Source organism: Colletes gigas, unplaced genomic scaffold (genome assembly GCF_013123115.1).
Source record: "Colletes gigas isolate AHSC1104 unplaced genomic scaffold, ASM1312311v1 Colletes_gigas_Sc00071, whole genome shotgun sequence".
In the NCBI taxonomy this organism is placed as follows: Eukaryota; Metazoa; Arthropoda; class Insecta; order Hymenoptera; family Colletidae; genus Colletes; species Colletes gigas.
In genome coordinates this window covers 117,118-127,295 of record NW_025106700.1, presented here as the reverse complement: position 1 = coordinate 127,295, position 10,178 = coordinate 117,118, and the positions used below count along the sequence as shown (strand labels likewise).

The 10,178-nt window shown below is 35.1% G+C and overlaps 2 protein-coding genes across 10 annotated transcripts; one reads left to right on the top strand and one right to left on the bottom strand.

Moving 5' to 3' along the window:
* Positions 1-1,022: 1,022 nt before the first annotated feature.
* On the bottom strand, positions 1,023-1,944 carry LOC122403722 (transmembrane protein 42). Its single transcript, XM_043407437.1, has 3 exons — positions 1,629-1,944; positions 1,340-1,486; positions 1,023-1,247 (listed from the first exon to the last, which is right to left on the bottom strand). The coding sequence occupies exons 1-3, from the start codon at positions 1,827-1,829 to the stop codon at positions 1,107-1,109; spliced, it is 489 nt and encodes a 162-aa protein (XP_043263372.1). The 5' UTR covers positions 1,830-1,944; the 3' UTR covers positions 1,023-1,106.
* A 792-nt stretch (positions 1,945-2,736) lies between these two features.
* On the top strand, positions 2,737-10,129 carry LOC122403713 (protein phosphatase 1 regulatory subunit 16A-like). Of its 9 annotated transcripts, none has more exons than XM_043407417.1 (9): positions 2,737-2,971; positions 4,087-4,350; positions 4,430-4,732; positions 5,051-5,193; positions 5,286-5,411; positions 5,488-5,563; positions 5,632-5,849; positions 5,953-6,124; positions 8,856-10,128. In XM_043407417.1, the coding sequence occupies exons 2-9, from the start codon at positions 4,110-4,112 to the stop codon at positions 9,161-9,163; spliced, it is 1,587 nt and encodes a 528-aa protein (XP_043263352.1). In that variant the 5' UTR covers positions 2,737-2,971; positions 4,087-4,109; the 3' UTR covers positions 9,164-10,128. The 9 variants fall into 9 exon arrangements, with proteins under 9 accessions (XP_043263352.1, XP_043263350.1, XP_043263351.1 ...); XM_043407415.1 differs by having other exon boundaries at positions 2,737-3,132; positions 8,856-10,127; XM_043407416.1 differs by having other exon boundaries at positions 2,737-3,132; positions 4,084-4,350; positions 8,856-10,127.
* Positions 10,130-10,178: the final 49 nt, after the last annotated feature.

Below are 10,178 nucleotides of genomic sequence, written 5' to 3'. Positions count from 1 at the left end.
GAAACAAATGTTTATTTCTTTTATCGATTTAGTTGATATTTAGTTAAATGTTTGAAACCTAACCTAACTCATTATGCATACACGTAGATACACGTATATACCTACCATACCCGAAGTAAACAAATGTTCATTTCTTTTATCGATTTAGTTAATATTTAGTTAAATGTTTGGAACTTAGGATTACAGTACTATATGCTCGTACATGTAGTTAAACTATTTCTATGAATAATGTATATTACTGTTCCAAGTTTCGTAAATATGACCTTCGAAAAAAGTTTCATCGAACTTTAAACGTGATCATATTTACGTACCTTAAAACTTGTTTTATTTAAATATTTAATTAATTATTATTGCATAAAGTTTATTGTGGAAAATTACAATTAGTCTTGTTTTGTTAAAAAAAAAATAAAGTTATTTGCATAATCCACGTGTAGAAGGAAATAGAGCGGAAAAATCTTCCATTCTTATTTCCCTCGCCTCTCTTATCCAGTGCTATTGCAAGTAGGTACGTAGATCCACTTTGCTCTCTAAAACAAGTACCACTCGAGATCTTTTTACCTGCCCGTCTCTCCGTTTTTCTTTCCGCATTTCTCATTACTTTTTCCGTGAGAGCAAGAGAGAAATAAGGCTTGAAGGCGACGTGTCTTTATTACTTCTCATACGCTCACTTAAATTCAAGTACGAAACGCAAATAGCGTACACTCGCGCATTAACGAAAACTCCGTGCGATAAATTAACTATATCGCTAATGAAATTTTGCCAATACGCACGCCAGTCAGAATTCGATACATTTGTTTAGTTATTTCGCGTTTAAGTTGATAATGTTCCAATTACAAAAATTGAATTTGTTTTTTTTTATGTACGAAAGTCGTAATAGTTTTTAAAACAGCTACGCCATCTTAACGAGCGAAATTAACTAATGTAAAATGAAAGTAAGAAGAAAGGAGGTCTTTTCTTTCTAAAGAAACTCTCAACGTGATTGTAAATTTATTTATTCAAATACAAATTAAAATGAATACCGTTGTAAATTCGTATACCTAGATAAAATAAGATTATGGTAGAATAATAAAGAAAATAAAAAAAATGCCAATGAGAACACTTTTTATTTATTGTTGTTTCACTTTGTCTATGGAATCGGGTTTCGTTGGAACGTGACAGATGAACAATAACCCCGATGTAACGAACGTTATACCACACCACCAACAAAGCGAAGTAGACTCGTTGAAAATTAAATAACCCGCCAGAGCCTATAAACAAATTATAAAAATACACCTGCTGTGAAACTGTTGCATTTCCTCGCGCAAATATTTTCATCCAAAAAAAAAAAAACGTAAATTACCGAGCAAACGTAACTCGTGGCGGCGCTGGCGATCGTACATGGTAAGGAAGATCCACTCGCATTGAGCGCTTTCACAAAAAACGAGCAACCCACGGTGTTGCTCGTTACCATCAGTACCAAAAGTATTCCTTTAATTATTAATGCCACCTTATTTAGGAACATTACATAATGTTTTACAAAGGTATCGTTAAAACACGATCGTCACGCAAAAAAAACAGTGGAATAATAACATTTCCAACAGTTACTGGCACAACAGGGCAATGAAACGTTCGAAAGGCGCTTTACTTACTGCAGAAACTGCCTCGACATTTCCAGCAAGTTTTCCAAACAGGCTTCCAACTGTTGTAAAAAGTCCAGCGACCACGGCTAAACGGACCTTACCGTCTTGTTTTCTCTCTTTTGTCCATGTTGCCGTGTTTACCGATGACAACGAGGAAGAATCCGTTAACAGTTCACGCTTCGTTGCCAAAGTCTGTTGTCGTTTCCACATTTTCGCGCGGGATATCGATGGTTATTGTTTATTCATGAGTAATACTTAATTTTTGTTCTCAGTTTCACGTTACCCTCCGCCTTACCAACGTGGAACCGAAACTTTTAAGTATAACATTTTTATACTCTGTTCGTTATAACAATTCCCTCTTCGTACGGCGGGTACTTTGAAACAATTAGTCGAAAGAGACGCCCTAATTATTAGTACACATTTAATCATGTGATATGACAGGTATGGAAACAAATTTTCGGTGCTGCCGATCACAACCATAAAGTCTCGTATTACGGGGAAAAAGATAGAACAGGAAGCGGATAAATAAGGTAACTACAAGAAAAAAGTATACTCTCGTAAACTGATCAAACAAGACTGAACAGTTTCTTATTCTACTATAGTGGAAGCAGAATCCATCATCTTTGGTCAGTCTAATTACAATTATTAGAATATCCTTTTCGTCTACAATAAAATGGATATTCTGTTACAATTTAATTTTGTGCCGAATATAAATAAAACGTATCATTTCGGGCTATATACGAGAGATGTCTGTTTATTTAACCAGAACGTGATAAAGTGTACGTAGATGTATCGATGAGCTACTGAGATAAGTCGAATTTTAAGATCTCGCGATCATACTCGGCGAAGAAAGTTAAGATAACAGTAATATAAAGCGGGAAATATATCAGAATGTTCCGAGAACGTTCTAAGCCTGAAGTTTTGCAGGCCTTGAGTTAACGTGTAGATTGCAAATACACGTCTGAAAGTTCCGCGCGAGATAATATCTGCACGTAGCGTTCACGAGCGCATGGAGACAAGCCGAGCATACGAGTAATTTGAAAAAAAGACGAAGTTAGCGCGCGGTGAAGGGCGACGCGCGAATGATTTTCTACAGGTAGTTTAAAAATGGCGACTGACAGGTACGCGTTGCCTCGCGTGCACGACGCCGCAACAGGGCAAGAAACGACGTAATTTTCGTGAAATCGAAACCGCGACGGTCCATTCGAGACCCCTTCGATTATAATTTTATACAGTGGGATCGGTTCGATCGTGGATATCTTGTGAATTATGTTACGTTTTCGTCGGTCAACACGGTGGTGAACTTTCTCTCCGCTACGTCTCCTCGCGAGTTTCGATTCCGCTCAGCTCGGGTACGGCACGACTAAATTTTCACCGCTCCTCGCGGTCGTTTTTCCAACCGAACGAAAACGAAAAGAAATATCGAACGAATGAACGAACGAACGAACAAACTTCCGCGTTCCATTGGGTCGCGAATGAATAATTGAACGAACAAAAGCAATAGCTCGCCAATGTGAGTAGATATCGCGAATTTTGCACCGCCAGTCCTCCAGCGGATTTCTTTCACCTGCGTTTTACTCTCGAATTACGATCGCGAAGTGACCAACATATCGGCACTTCCGCTTCTAATTCACGTCCATCGACATTTACGTTCCGTTTGCCTTTATTTTCTCTCTTCTTCATTATTCCCGCATCGTGGTTATTATTTGCTTCTTTTTTGTTTGCACCTCGGCAGATAAGAAGCAAAAGATAAAGAATTAGAGCAAAACAATGTCCTTTGTTACAATGTGTTTGCATATGTTATTTCTCTTCATCCATTCAGACCTTTCAATTGGGGGGTTCATTATGGGAAAGTTGTATAACAGTATAAGTTAAGAATTATGCACACTATGATCAATCTGATGGTATCAAATAACATAATTCTTTTATCTTATCAATTCTGTTATTAATTACATAATTCAGTTGCTTGCATTTTAGTTAATGTACTTTTATTAGAAAAATTTATTACGTAGATCATAATTTTTTTAAGTGGTATTTTCATATAGTAACTGTTTCAAAATTATCAATTAGATATGTATTTTCTTTATAATTTTATTGTTCATCTAAAAAAGAATACAGGATATTATTTATTACGTGATAGCTATAAACCAATATTTAAAAACATTTGTATAATTATTTTAATACTTGATAACTATGACAGAGTTCTGGACGAAGGTCGCTTAATTATGCAGGTTTTTGAATCTCAAAACAACAAACTTGATATCGTGTCAGAATGATGTCTAATGTTTATCGTAAAGTTTTTAAATACCTTGGAATACATATTTATAAGTGTAAAGGTAAATTAGTTAGCATCCAAACCCTTTTTTAAATACCATAGTATTCCTATTATTGTCGTTGCTTTATCAAAAGTATCATTGTAATTTGTCACCGCATAAGTAGAATCAAATGTAGTTTACTTTCCAAGCAGGTAAATACTGCTGCGCAACACATATGCCTGTAACGATGGAACATTCCGACTTAGTCGCTGAAATGGTACACGTAGAAAGATTAACGACTCAAGAGCGTTTACATTTGGCTCGGCATAGAAGGCTTCAACAGTTGAAAGTATGGCGTCAGCGAGAAAAGGAATGGATGCGGCATCAAACTAGGCACACTAGTAACAAACGTCATATATATTTCAGCGACAATGTCATGCTTTTAGAAGCTGCGGCAAGAAATGACATAGACGAAGGTGATACGATATAAACTCAATAAATTTTGTTATTTATGATTTCTTGTAACTTGTTACACGTTAATTTACACAATTTTAGTAAGGCGGCTTTTGAAAAAGGGAGTGAATCCAGATTCAACGAACGAAGATGGACTGACAGCTTTGCATCAATGTTGCATAGACGACAACGAAGAAATGATGAAATTACTTATTGAGTTCGGGGCAAACGTCAATGCAGAAGACAGTGAAAAATGGACGCCGTTACATGCTGCTGCCACTTGCGGCCACTTGCATTTAGTCAAAAATCTTATTGCCAGAGGTGCCAATTTATTAGCCGTTAACGCTGACGGTAATATGCCTTATGATATATGTGAAGATGAAAAAACATTGGATTGTATCGAAGGTAAAAAATCCTGAAAGTATTTATAACGAGATATTATTTTTGTTCAAATCAGAAAAAACGTATATAACTTTGAGTAAATAATTTTCATTAACCTCTTGCACCACGCTGAAATTCGGAAGAAGCCGTGCCTAACCCATACGCTCGAATGATCGGAACGAGCCCTAATATCGGTACTTGGAACACGATATGCCGATCGACGGAATATCGATAGTTACGAGTTCGACTCGTGATATTCAAGTTTGGCCAAAAATTTTGAAAATAGTGCAAGGGGTTCAAATGACATCACATTTCCACTTTTCTTTTATTTGTATAATGTAGGAGAAATGGCAAGACGTGGCGTTACTCAAGAGTTAATTGATGAAACTAGAGCTTCTATAGAAGTACAGATGTTGAGACATTTGCAACATGTAGCTAATCTAGGTGGTGATCTCGATTACAAAGATCATCAAAGTGCTACACCGGTACGTGTGCAAGTTCATTAATCTCACTTTCAGACAATAAATATTAGTTGTTTGGCAAGTAGGATGTAATCTGTTTCTTTTTCGAATTGTAGCTTCACATTGCAGCTGCAAATGGTTACTTAAGGGTAGTTGAATTTCTCTTGGATCAGCATGTTTCAACTGACGTTGAAGACAACGACAAATGGCAGCCAGTTCATGCAGCTGCATGCTGGGGACATGTAATAACATATTCTACATATGTTCATTGAGTTGTTCGAACAAAAAGTATTCTGTAACATCGTTATTTGCTTTCAGCTAGAAGTACTCGAGCTATTGGTACAAAATGGAGCTGACTTGAATGCCAAAAACAAACACGATGAAACTCCAGCTGGTAAAAATTTCGGCTGACTCGCCGCGTAGTGTCGATGCCAATGTTAAGCGTTAAATTTAATTTTACAGATATTTGCGAGGATCCCGAGATAAGAGAAAGGATAATGGAACTTAAAACGGAGCAAGAAAGCAAACGATTACGGGAAGCGCAGGGAAGACGAGTACGTAGATCTCAAAGTATAAATACACGTACTCAAAGTGTAAGACGGACTTCGATCAGAGATAAGGTATTGACTACGAAAAAGGATGCTCAAGAAGAGGCTCGTCTCAGATTACAAGCTCAACAGGTAATAAAATTTCAACAGATCTTGAATTAAGCGCCGCAAAACCTTTCGGATACTTTATCAGAAGTTATGGGAAATTAAGTAATAAAAGGATTATATGCTTTAGACATACGTTGGCGGTTCTACTGCGAATATGCCGAAAACGGAAAACGAATTCAACGCGCGTGAAAATACGAATAATGAGACAGATTCTAATGCACCGCCAACAGCAGTACGCAAAGCTCCAGAAGGAAAGGACAATGAATCTTTCCTCCACGAAGACGTCGATAAAGAATCAGGTATATTCCAAAACATGTTACACTTGCATCGGTTGTGGTTAAGTAGAATCCTCTGGTAAATGGTATTTTTTTGTGCATAAAATGAAAGGGAAGCAATAACGTGTTGTGTCCACTAAAATTGTGCGTTCGTAACGCATAACTTGGCCTTAGTAACGTGACATAGTAATTAAAATTCCATGATGCAACATGCGTGTTGCATTTTAAAATAATAGAGGAAATTCTTTCCTGATTTAAGGGAAAGATTTACCATAGGTCGGTTCCACGACTAGAAACGAAATTTATCACTCGAAATGAACGTGCATTATCATGGTAGTATAGAAAAAGTAGAACGGTAGTTTTTACTGGTAAATTGTTTAAATATTAAGTATTGATCATTTATTAGCCATTTCCTTTTTCTGTTGTTACTGGGTCGTGTTCCTGAATAATTGTGAGGTCAGTTTTCTATGTCACTTTCCTATTTCTGTAAACGTACTATTGAACGCTGTGTTTGTATTATTTTCAAATTCTCTACGTTATCGTATGTTTTTAAATATTGATCAACAACACGATGAATTGTTTCTATATGTTGTGTGCGTATGTAATATGTTTTTCTCTTTGAAAATATTCTTCTGGTATGGAGACGTTCGTTGTTTCAACCGCGTCGAGTTTCTTTTGTGGCAAGGGTTAATTTTCTATTGGCTTTATTCTTAGCACTTCTTTGCAAATCATATGTTAGCGTTTTAGCAGAGCTTATTGACTGTTACGAATTTCTCATGACATTGTTTTTATACCTAATGCAATTCAGAGCGTTCTAAACTAAAACGCAACATTTACATTACACGAGTAAAATCAAAACAACTACATTTCGAACATCTTTCCCAACGTCACTTTTTAAAGTAAGTAGGCATTTAGAAATTAGTAACGTTTGATAATGGAATTTCCAATTTTCCATTTCTCCAATCGAATAACCAGAGTTTGAACTATACTGCAATACATTCATAATTAATGTTCAACGAACAATTTCAGATATACTTACTACATATCATATAAACGAATATATTAGTAAAATGAAATGTATTTCGCCTATTAAACATATCGATCAACTTTTATATATGTATTAGATCTATGAGAAAATTCTGTTGTTTCGTCTTTTCATATTTTATGATGATAATTGATATTCTAATAACTATTTTTTATTTAAGACTGCTCACCACTTTTAAGATTTGCCTCGGTCTATTCGCATAAAAAATTTACACTTCTTCTGAAACTATAACTACGATTACATTTCCAATTTCTTGCAATTGTTTAATTCTGCGTACAACAATCCAGGGAAACAAAGTTTTTTCACAGATCTAACATATTAGTTGCGCTGATGACAAACTGTATTTACTCAATGTGTCTTCCTGTTTTTTAGTTTTATTGCTAAACGATAAAGTCGTTACGAGGTCAGTTGTGTCACGACATTAGATCGTTCCACGTTATTAATACCATAACTAGTCATTCATGAATTTCTACCACAGATTCCACAAATCAGATCGATCACAATGACGCAACATTTTTCATACGATAATTGCTTTTGCGTTGAATTAAAAGTGAAAAGTAACATACTCGTTATAGTTCTTAATGAATTTTCAAAATCGATGTGATTACAGCTGACTTGGGTTTCTGTAAGCCATAGAGAAGTGAATTTGTAAATTTTAGATAAGTAAATTTGAATTGTTATTAGAGAAATTCAATAAGAAAAATAAATTATAAGGTATTGATTAACATTATGTAGTAAATTAATTACTATTAAAATATGGTTCAATCCATGGTTGTTTGTATTATTTACAATATTTATTGTTATATCTTAATAAATTTGATTATAATTTTATGTAAACGAAAATCAGTACGTAAAAAGAAAATGATTGATTCGAGATGGTATTAAACTATTATATGAACATGTTACTTGGACATCGACACAGCACAAAATAATATTAATTCGTACTTAAAGGGAAATGAAGTAAGTGATTTCAATGTTCCAGAGAATTCAACTATATGCTTTACGTGTATGTTTTCGTATATATATATATATGTCAAAGTTATTATATACAAATTATAAACTAAGTGTACTTTTTGGAGTCGATGCATTTAAGGCTCAAAGATTACAAATTTGTTTTACGATCTGCCAAAGAATAAGCAAAAGCTATCTTCGTTACTTGTCGGAGCAAGGAAGAAACAAACAAGTCGCTGAAAGTTTCTTCTTTCTTCCGAAAAGAAAAAGTTTGTTGGTAGTTGGAGGAGAAAGTGTTTGCGTAGGTACATTACGGTCGAAAGATTACAAATTTACTTTACATTCTGCGAAAGAACAAGCAAATTATTTATCGGAGCAAGGAAGAAGCGAACAAGTCGCTGAAAGTTTCTTCTTTCTTCCGAGATGAAACAGTTTGGAAATTTACTAGCTGCAATGACTCGGAACATAGGTGGAGGTGAAAGTGTTTGCGTAGGTACATGTAGAATATAGAAACATGTTCCTGGTTGCTCTATGATGCAATGTTTTTAACGCTTATCGCTAAAGCATGTAACGCTTAGCGCATGGCCGCCAGTTGATACTAGTCCGAGTTTCTTTTCAAGCGCAATTTCAGTATATGAGGGGTAATTAGGTGGAGGGTTACACGAAGTGAGAAGGTTACGAGTGAAATGGAATGGAATGAGAGGAAATGGAGAGATATTTCGGGGAAGGAAACTTGGATTTACATATTTGCCTCGGCAGTGACAGGGTCCGAATCGCCGGTTGGCAATCAGCAGCCGATCTACACGCCGGACCGCGATACCAATGGCAAGATCAACATACACGTCTCGGTAGTGTTTGTCAAATCGTTGTCGGATTTGAAGAAACAGAGGGCGCAAAACCGGCACATATCCACCGGCTCGATAGACGCGAATGGAAATGGTATTCCTGTATCGCCCATCGCCAATTCTGAGATGAACGCCGCCGGGGATTTCCAGCGTTTTACCGGGAACACCAGCGACATCGTCGGCGACAATCATTCCGAGAAAAGTTGCTGCATCGTCACCTAACACATCTCATTCGCTGCATTTAATATCTTTTATTTGCACGCTTTTACCACGTTCGCTATTGTAAACAATCCGATCGAACCGTTCTTTTTACTTAAAAAGAAGATCAGAAATGTACAGAATGAACAATATTTTAATGCATCTTTGTTTCAAACAGTCTCGAATCTTTTATTGAGATATTCTCTCAAACGATGCGCTCCGTAGACATAAGATTCACGAATGGATTTTTTTTAATACGTATTGTACTTAAACGAGTATTTAAGTAGCAATTGGAATGCGAGAGATAATTTTAACGAAATTGAACTTGTACATAATTTTATTTATTATTGCGTAAATTAATGTATATTTCGAACAATAATTGTCAAATTGTATATTGCGCGAAACGCGTCCTTGCAGCTAATGTGTATGATACAGAGTATTCCCCGCGTTTTTCATAAAGAGTATTTTTTTATATTAATTTAGATATCTATATTTCTACGAACACGTTTATTTGTAAATTCCGATGTTTTCTATCGTATTACATATGTCCTGTTTCTTCCTTTAAAATACATCGTAAATTATATGACATCTAATTAAACTTAATTTCGTATCTTACATCTAAATATTAATATTTTATCAGTGCAATGTATGCAATAATGTATTTTATGGACACTGATAAAGTGTAAATACCATTGCATTTCTCATTTAGAAAACTTTTTAATTTATACACCCTGGATGTCATTCGCGATAGTACTTTCTTTAATTAAAAATTTCCTACAAATAATCATGTTATCAACAATGCGTTATCAACAATGATAATGCCGAAATTATTTTTAATTCATATTACATTTATTAAAACATTCTTTTTGTCCTTTAGAGATATATATACACACGGAGGTAAAATTGTTAATATAAATATTTTCGAAAATATTATACCAATGTAGATTGCATTTTTTTTTAAAAAAAAACGCAGAAACAAACAAAATCAATGGATTCAATTTTGGAACGACGTTTATTTTAATCATGTGCATAGAATAAA